The following is a 9730-nucleotide window of genomic DNA, read 5'->3' as shown; positions in this document are numbered from 1 at the left end:
ATTCTCTCTCCATTATTATTATTTTTTAAACAATGCAGGATTAACATATGTATTTTTAAGATATTCAGACGATTGCTAGCCTACAGGCGAAGAGTTTCCGTTACTCGAAAAAGATAAATAAACATAATAAAAGATAATAAATAAAAGATAATAAACTCGAAAAGATAAATAAACGAAAAAGATAATAAAGAGCAAAGTCGGACTTCTACCTTTCTTGGGTGCTCTAGGTAGTTTGCTACCTTTCCCTTTTGTTCATGATTGATTCGCCTTTAGCTTCTAATACCGCATCGTCCGTCGCGCGGGTTAACAAGGGACGCGATCTGGATTTAGGCAGAGGGTCCAGACCGATTAATGTGTTACAGTCTCCACCCAAAACTAAACGAACTATGCCTTTGAGAATATTGCAATGTAATATCAATGGGCTCTGTACTAGCGCTACTAGAGCTAAACTTGACCACCTTTTGAAACTAGCAGATCAACACAGAGTACAAATTATTGCTCTGCAAGAAACTAAATACAAGACTGCCTTTAAGTTGAAACTAAAGGGATTCAATATTTTTCGTAAAGATAGATTGAATAGAGGAGGTGGTGGCTTGGCCCTTCTAATACGTAAGGCAAACTTCCAGGTCATCAATATCGGTCAACTCCATAATGACTGTGATCTTGAAATACAGGGTATTTCTCTGAATTGGAATGGAGAACCAATAAAGATTTTCAACACCTACTTACCTCCAAACGGGCGAGGATTGTGCGATGGCCTATCTCTCGTCACTGACGAACAGACATTTATTTTAGGAGAAGACCTTAATGCCAAACATACTTCTTGGGGTTGTTCTACAAGTAACCAGATTGGTGTTGATCTTTCAAATTTTATCGACGATAAAGCATTCATGTGTATAAATGATGGTTCTCCAACTCATAGTTCATATAGCTATGCAACAAACGAGGCTTTAGATGTTTCTTTTGTTAGTGCCGATCTGTTTCCCAAATGCAAATGGGAAGTATTAGAGAATATAGGAAGTGATCATCTACCTATTTTAATTGAATTAAATCAGTCATCAGATGCAAAAGTAGTTGAGAGAAAGTATTGGAATTTCAAAAAGGCGAACTGGGACCTCTATGGTACTAAAATTGCGCAGGCTTTTGAACAGGTAACTCCTTGCACTGAGTTGGAGGGGCAATGGTCTTTCTTCCGAGAAACCATCATTAGTGCAGCCAAAGCTGCAATTCCTAGAGGAAACATTAAGGATCACCATCGAAACTTTGCGGATGACCTTTCTGTGGTGGAGCCTCTTATTCTCAAGAGAAATGATCTTTCTAGGGAACTCTTTGAACACAACAATATATCTGTCAGAATAGAGCTCAACAGAGTGAATGCTGAAATTAAACAGTTATACGCTAGGGCAAGAAGAAAGAGATGGACAGAACTTTGTGAGAACATAGATGTTGGGACCTCAAACACAAAGTTATGGAAATTGGCTAAAGCTATTGATAGAGAACAACCACAATACGAGAAATCGAATTGTATCGACTCAAAAGACACCTCTCTACCTTTAAATGACCGGGATTCGGCGGATACTCTTGGCAGGCATTATTGTCATGCTAACGATCTTGAGTTTGTGCAGGACGATAAATTTATTGCAGTCCAGGCTAGGAAAACAGCGCATCGCTGCCGCCAGGTTAAATAAAAAAACCCTTTGTTTAATGATCCTTTTGATCGTGAAGAACTGGAAATGGTCTTGAAACAAGTAGATCCTGCAAAAACCCCGGGACCTGACGGTTTGCATGGGCTGATGATTGCTTATCTTGGTGATTGCGGAAAGCAACTTTTACTCGATATTTTTAACCATTCTTGGAAAATTGGCAGGCTACCGAGAAATTGGAAAAGTGATATTGTAATTCCCATTAGGAAGCCTAATAAACCTGCAGGCATCCCAGACAGTTATCGTCCAATTGCACTGACAAATTTTGTCTGCAAGCTCTTTGAGAAACTGCTTTTGAATCGTATCAACTTTCACCTGGCTACTAATAATCTTTTGCCGAGTGAACAATATGGATTTAGGAGGGGGCATGGTACTCAAGACCAAATCTTATATTTTGCCCAACATGTGCGAGATGCCCATAATAATAAGCCGACCAACCATACTATTGCAGTCTTGTTGGACTGGGATAAAGCATTTGATAAAGTATGGAGGTATAAGTTAATCAATAAGTTATATGAAAAATTTGCTATTGACGGTCGGGCTCTCTCATGGATTAACAACTTCCTTAAAGATAGATTTTTTAGAGTCAACTATAATGGCACGCTTTCAAGTTACTATCGTTCCAGACAGGGTGTGCCCCAGGGTTCTGTTTTGAGCCCAACCCTCTTTGCCCTTTACATCTCTGGATTGGAATCTGTGATCCCTGGTGACTGCAAGATTGGACTATTTGCTGACGACATTGTTCTTTGGTGTAGTGGTTCATGTATTGATGTTGTTGAGACAAGCTTAAACCAATGAATACAGAATATTCTGGATTTTGCGGAGGACCATAAACTTCATTTCAATCCTGGTAAATCTATTACAGGCTTTTTTACGACTAATAGGAAGCTATTTAACTATAGTCCTAGAATTTATATGAACTCTTTACTTTTACATTGTGAAAAAACCCTAAATATCTTGGATTTATTCTTGATCCTGAGATCTCTTGCAATAAACACATTGACTCACTTGTTAACCGGGCTAAAATTCGCCTCAACGTTATGAAGTTTATTTCTGGAAGTGACTGGGGTGCAGATGCTAAGACCCTAAGAACTACATACATTTCTTTGGTTCGCCCAGTTCTTGAATACGGGTTTCAAATATATCATGTTGCCTCGAATACCAATTTGCAGAAACTAGAGCGAGTTCAGCTCAGCTCGTATTATCACTGGGCTCCGCAGAAGCACGCCATCCAACATCGTACTCTACGAGGCTGACTTACAGCCATTGAGGGATAGACGTATTCCTAATCTTATAAAGTACTTTAGCAAACTTTATAGCTACCGTTCTCAACATCGAACCGCTAATTTCCTGTGTGGTTGGAAGAACACTCAGAGGTTGAAGAGGTATAGTCCTCTTGGACATGCTGAAAAGTTAGATGTTTTGCAACCCATTGTTTCTTCTAACTCTCTAAAGCCTATTGCTTCCCCTCTTGACAAATTATCTGGTGTGTACTTCCATACAGAACTATTGACTTACACTAATAAATCTTCTCAACATCCTGAATTTCTAAGACAAGCTGCTCTTGAAGTAATCAATAATATCCCATCTGAAGCTGTACTGATTTATACTGACGGTAGTAAAGATGAAAATGGTCACACTGGTAGCAGGGTTGTAATTAAATCCGGCAATGAAGAGACTTTCCTTAGTCAGCGCAACCCTGACTTTAGTTCCGTCTTTGGCTCAGAATTGATAGCCATTGACATGGCTCTGGGCTTTTCTTTAGATCACCAATTAATCGGTGAGATTTGGCTTCTAGTTGATAGTCGTAGCGTCATACAGTACTTAGAAAACTGGAGGAATATTGTAGACCAGAGAGGCATCCGTGTTTTTGAAAAATTAAAATTGATGTCCAAGTCCTCCGCTATACATTTTCAATGGATACCATCTCATGTAAACCTTAAATATAATGACATTGCCGATAGTCTGGCTAAGAAGGGTTCATCCCTGACTCTGAATTCTGCTGAGCCCTTAACTTTCCAGGAAATGCATTCCAGAAGTAAGGCCCTAGTCAACTCATCTTGGAAACTACCACCTTCCCATCCTTGGTACCTTGGCTCTGGCCCTGGTGGTGCTCTGAGCTTTGGCGGTGCTAGACAAGACCAGACGGCTCTGTCTAGATTTAAATCTGGCCACCTCAAGACTCTTCGGTTCTCCGGTGGGAACAAGATCTTCCCCATCTGCACAAAGTGCAATTCAAGCGAGGCCACTGCTGAGCATTTGCTTCGCTGTATTGGCTTTTCCCGGGAGAACCTGCTTCATAGCCCCAATAATGTCCTTGATGGTTTGAAGGCGAATGGTCTCATGGACCTGATCTGATTCCGATCAGGGGATTAGAAAGAAGAAGAAGAAGATAAATAAACCAGAAAGCATTTCATTAGTGTTGCCACCAAACGTGTGTATAAAAGCAGAATTAATAAATAATAGAGTTTTAAACTCCTGTACTGTTATGTCAGGTTTACACTCGGCCAGTAATAAGACGGCCAATAGACAGCGCACGCGCAGAGTGGGACTGATTTATGTTTGCCACAATTTCATTAAATGGATTCAGGCATTCCAAGTTTGGCTATAAATTGCCGTTTTGGCGTCCCGGAATTTTTCTTTTTTCACTGTGAATCACATTAAAATGATGGATATTTTAACAAAGAAACATGACAAAATAAAAAAAAGGTCAACATACATTTTGGAAACTATAGAAAAAAAAAATGAAAAAAAAAAATCACATCAGAAAAAAACAAAGAACAAAAAATTTCGGAATTAATCTATGATAAGTGAACAATTTTTTCACGCCAAAAAAAGCGCCAAATTCTACAAACGCATGCGCAATAAGAAAAAAAAATACAATACAGCGGCATAGTTTTGTCCCGTCTGGACAATTACTTGCCATCGAATGAACTGCATTTTTCAGTCTTTCTATGCATGCACTGCCTACTGGCCGTCTTATAACTGGCCGAGTGTAAAATTCGCATTGATTTGGTGTTAATTAAAGCTTAACTTTAAACCTTTTTGTCACCATTTCACCGTCAAATGTCATATAAATACTTACTACTACTCAATAATAATTTTCGTTAAATATTTCAAACAATATGAGCAAAACCAAACTCAAATGTCATGGTCAAGTGACCTACTATCTACCAAATTACGAAGCGCATAAAACGCAACGTTTGTATAAAAAAATTATGTAGTAGATACAAATGCCTCTAGTTATAGAACCCTACGAAAACATTAATATTTTGCCAAGTAAAATTCGTTAGTCTCTTTAGCTACTGCAACATATATAAACACCGAACATCCGCTTAAATAATATTATAAATCATTATAAAGTCTCATAATCAAGCGATCGTAAGTTCGAATCCCGCTAGAGACAATGCGATTCACAGTCTGTATAAATATTTAATTCCTTGATTTTATGTTTTCCTTTATTTCATGTTGCAGAAGATTCTGGACCTTTCTTTAGTTTACCAGTTAAGTGCCTTTTCTTACTGTTTATTCTTACTGTACTATTCTGGAACTTTCCCTGTTAGTATAAAAGCAGAAGATCTGTCATTCACCGTGTTCTGAGTTGAGTTATTAAATTGGTTTAGCTCTACTTCTTGTGTGTGTCATTGAGTTCCATACTAAAGTACCTACGTGACAATATTTCTTTAGCTGTCTGCAAAAATGTAAGCTAATCATTTGATAAACCTCAAAACTAGAAGTTTTTTGGTTTATACCGCGTTTTTAGCCAAAAAAAAAATCACTTTTTTTTCTAATGTTTTAAGTAAAACTCTTACTGCCAATTAACTGGTATATTTTGGTTTCATAGATATTTTTAAAATAATTTTTATACAAATATTAAAAATATAAATATTTTCGAACGTTTTTCGAAAAATTCATTTCGAACGTAGTCAAATACTTTCTGTATATTTGTCCAAAGTTATGTTCCACTTTAAACTACATGCTTTAAAATATCTTTAAGACCGTTATGTCCCATACTCATCAATATCCATTGGTAATTAGCTCTTTAAACTATTATTATTATATATTTAAAAAAAATATTTCTGTCTATTATTTATTGTATTAACTAATCAATTTATTATTAACTAATCACTAAAATTTTTTAAATATCCTTTTTGTGTTAATTAAAATGAATAATATTTACTATACGCAAATCGAAAGCTTCCATAAAATTATCTCAGCCAATTCAATAAAACCAAAAACGCGATCTGCTGAAATGACCACAGTCCAGATATCAATTTATACCCCAGTCCCTCAGTAGAAAAAAAAATCCCGAAAAATACTTCAAAAGATTTCGTATAAAATTCAAAAGTAAATGATTCCAAAATCAAGTAAACCTTCGGTGCGTAGAAAAAAAAATTATGTACATGTTTTTTGGGGGAAATATCTTGTTTTTGGTATAAAAATGACGGATTTAGAGCAAAACGGATCTAAAAAAAAGAAAAGAAAGAGAAACATACTTATAAAAGAAAATAAGAAAAAAGAAGGGAAAACAAAAAGCAAAGAGAATTGAAAAGGGATTTCGTTTTCTTTTTCTTTCTACTTTTGAGCATAATGGACAATTCATTCGCCGCTTTTTCCCTCGAGTAGGGGAAAAAATGTTGCGCGCCGAACACTAATGGTTTTTATATAGAGCTCAAAATTCTACCCGAAAATGTAATTCAGTCGATTTACAGGTGTAACACCTAGACTGTAAATGGTTTTAAAATTTGCTATTTGCTCCTGTGTTTAGTCTTAACTACTTCCTAACCAGCTGTAACCGTTATATTTTCTTTTCTATATTCGAAACAAGTAAAAAATTGTATTACCTTTTGATGTTGCCAGAAAAATATCGTCTGCGAATTAGAGTTTTGTATTTATTTATTTATTTTTTTAGTTATAAAAATTAATGCCTTGGTCATCGTTTTTATAGATTGAAAGCTTTTTATAACATTTCAACATGTATACTAACTATAAAAGATTAAACATATAACCTAATTATATATATAGAAATAAAATATATAAGCTTAAATGTAATATTTTTTGCATTTTTTCACTGAAATTGAAATATAATGTTGGATAAATAAAATGCTTTAGATATTCTTAAGTGCCTTCTGAAAATAAATTTTATTATAAGCTTTAAATGTTATCATAAATTAATATAAATATTTCTCTCATATTTTTGTATTATTTATGACAGCACAAGTAATATCTTCTTATATGTTATTCAAATTAAGTGTTTCAGACTTCTGCTTTAGTAAAATATAGGAAATATCTTTCAGCATTTTTGTTCTATGTTAAGTTATATTTATGTAATTTTATTTTATTTACTCTTATTTTCTTTTTGACTGTCATAACAGAATTAACTTTCGTTGATTATAACAGAATTAATTTTGGTTGCTTATAGAAAATTTTCAAAACTGATAATCATACATTCAGAATTTACAGAGGTTAAAAATTTTTCGTATTCGGAAAAAAAAAAAAAAAAAAAGGCAAATATTATAACTGCAAAAAAAAAAAAATAGTTATTGTTATTCTAGTGATAAAATTACACATCTAAATTTTACCCACTTAATTACTTGCATTTTCTAACCATAGTGTTTAATGACAAATAATTCGAAAATGTTGTCATTATTATAATGTGAGAACATGATATTGTTTGGGTCAGGGGGTTTTGAAGCTCAAAATCACGTAGGTAATGAATATTGAAGCTCGAAATCGCGTAAGCAATGAAAATCTAAGCTCGATATCGCGTAGGCAATGAATAAAGCATAAATGGCAATTTTCATCATCATCTTTTAATCGCATACATTCTTTTACCTGCTTTTACCAGTATTGCATTATTATTATGTATGCTTTTTTGACAGCAGATGCGTTTTTAAAAGGCTGACGTAGAACTATGACATCATAGCTGTTATTTCATCTCAAAATCGGTCGAGAGCCAAAACTTTGTTTCCCAGCTAGAAAAATTGAAAATGAAAGTTTAAAAAAATTATATATATATAATTTTTTAATATATTTCTATGTCTATATATATATATATATATATATATATATATATAGAGAGAGAGAGAGAGAGAGACCGATAGAGAAGTCTCGTGATTGTTTCAAACCGGTTTAAACTGGCTAATGACTTAAATTAATTAAGACAAGTAATGACTTAAAAAAATAATATTGTCCTCGCATAATAATTTGAAATTTGCGATTTATTTCCTTCTAATTTTTCACCAGTTTTGTATATTTTTATTATTTCTTTTTTTTTGAATTCAAGTAGACCTGGAAAATTAGCATTTCGATGCCCATTTTTAAACAATAATATTGATGGCTAACAAAATCTACGTTACGATAAATATCAGAGAAATTAAAATCACAATAACGCATACCAAAGCTATGAAAACGAAGTAAAAAAGTAATATTGATGATTCGTGTTTATTTTTCTTCTTGACAATATTATCGTCTGGTGAATTAAAAGCAATACAAATCACAAAAAATTACTGAAATTGAATGCATGCCAGAAAAAAAGAAAAGAGAAAATTAAATAGTGTATAAAATACTTATTGAAACTATATTATTAGAATTTAAATTGCATAAAAATAATTTTTATGGTTCTTAATTTCCTGTTTTATAGCTTCTTCCTTAATCAACGAAAAAGTAAAACCTGCCTGCACAAATTAGCACTTTTTGTCGCAAATCACCAAAGAAAATCTTTCAACTCATCAGGAAAACAATTAATTAAAAATCAGAGAAAAAAGCATTCTTATCGATCTGGTTTAAAATTAGGAAAAAATGTTAGAAGAAAGCCCTGAAAGATTTTTTAAAAAAGGTAAGAGAACTATATCGGATGCAGGAATATTAATTTTACTGTTTTAAATATTTCGGTAAAAATTAAATAAAATCATCTTAATTACTAAAGAAAATCAGTAAATTACATGAGAGGTACAAAATAAATTTTTTATACACACATAGTCTTTAAAAACAAAGCTACAGGCAAACACGAGATAAGTAGTATAAAATATCAAGTAAAAATTTGTTTAGATTAAATTTTAAACTTCGATGTAATGGAATCCACGTGTCTTAAAATCATGTAATTTCATGATTTTAACTACGATATATTTGTCTGAATGCCACAAATTCACGCATCAGCACTCACACATAAGCACGTTCATTTTTAAGTATAGATTATAATACTTTTTGTTTTCTACGTTTCGTGTACGAGGAAATAAAAATTAATTATTAAATTTCTAGACTACGTTCTTTTTATTATTTTAACTCCTTTTAAAAGTGCATTACATCAGATTACTGCAATACTGCCATAAATATTAATGAAAGGCAATCTTTTTTTTTTTTTCCTTTTTCGGCAATTTTCTTTGATGTCATAGTACCCACACAAGTCGTCTTGCGTGCAAACTAAACGTAGATTCATAAAAATTCGTAATTAGAACCAGTTCTTTAAAAAATATATATTTTTTTTTTAAATTTAATTAAGCTAACAAAGTAGATATTTTAAAGGACAGGAGATTGTTACAGAAATAACTAGTCTTTATTTCGTTTTCAAAATCCATAAAAGTCGTCTGTTTTGATTATCTCATTAATTTAGAATTGTTATGACTCATTCTGCCTTGGTAACAAATGAATGGGAAAAAAATGAATTAAATTGTATTTATTCCGTTGTGCTGTAAAAATGTCTGCTTTTTTTTATTTACTCATATGCTTGTTAGGTTTTTAAATTTTTATTTTTATTTTTAAGTTGACGGAAAGATAAAAAACAAGGAGGAAAAAAAAACGATTTTCGAAAATCTTTTATTTATCGTCATTTCGTTTGCAGAAATCATCTTGCACTTTTTGAAGAATATTACAGTTAACTAAAATTCAATTAATCTTTATATATATATATATATATATATATATATATATATATATATATATATATATATATATATATATATATATATATATACACCACTAACGTACATGTTGTTATTAATTTTGAAAAAAAAATGTTTATATATTAT

General features: G+C 32.6%; 2 protein-coding genes across 2 annotated transcripts; both read left to right on the top strand.

Annotated features, from left to right (window-relative positions):
* Positions 1-254: 254 nt before the first annotated feature.
* On the top strand, positions 255-1688 carry LOC129956570 (uncharacterized). Its single transcript, XM_056068499.1, has one exon. It carries the CDS (start codon positions 255-257, stop codon positions 1686-1688), a length of 1434 nt encoding a protein of 477 aa, XP_055924474.1.
* Positions 1689-2743: 1055 nt separating this feature from the next.
* Positions 2744-4061, top strand: LOC129956569 (uncharacterized). The gene is made up of 2 exons (XM_056068498.1): positions 2744-2901; positions 3023-4061. The coding sequence occupies exons 1-2, from the start codon at positions 2744-2746 to the stop codon at positions 4059-4061; spliced, it is 1197 nt and encodes a 398-aa protein (XP_055924473.1).
* The last annotated feature ends 5669 nt before the right edge of the window (positions 4062-9730 follow it).

Source organism: Argiope bruennichi, chromosome 11, assembly GCF_947563725.1.
Source record: "Argiope bruennichi chromosome 11, qqArgBrue1.1, whole genome shotgun sequence".
NCBI classification, from domain to species: Eukaryota; Metazoa; Arthropoda; class Arachnida; order Araneae; family Araneidae; genus Argiope; species Argiope bruennichi.
Note: the sequence above shows the minus strand (reverse complement) of the source record. Positions and strands in the feature narration are given on the sequence as shown.

Excerpts from the sequence above, each read along its gene's own strand:
- LOC129956570 (XM_056068499.1), top strand. The coding sequence starts at position 255 with ATGATTGATTCGCCTTTAGCTTCTAATACCGCATCGTCCGTCGCGCGG.
- LOC129956569 (XM_056068498.1), top strand. The coding sequence starts at position 2,744 with ATGAAGTTTATTTCTGGAAGTGACTGGGGTGCAGATGCTAAGACCCTA. Across the intron at positions 2,902-3,022 it reads GAGCGAGTTCAGCTCAGCTC|CTACCGTTCTCAACATCGAA; the intron begins GTATTATCACTG and ends CAAACTTTATAG.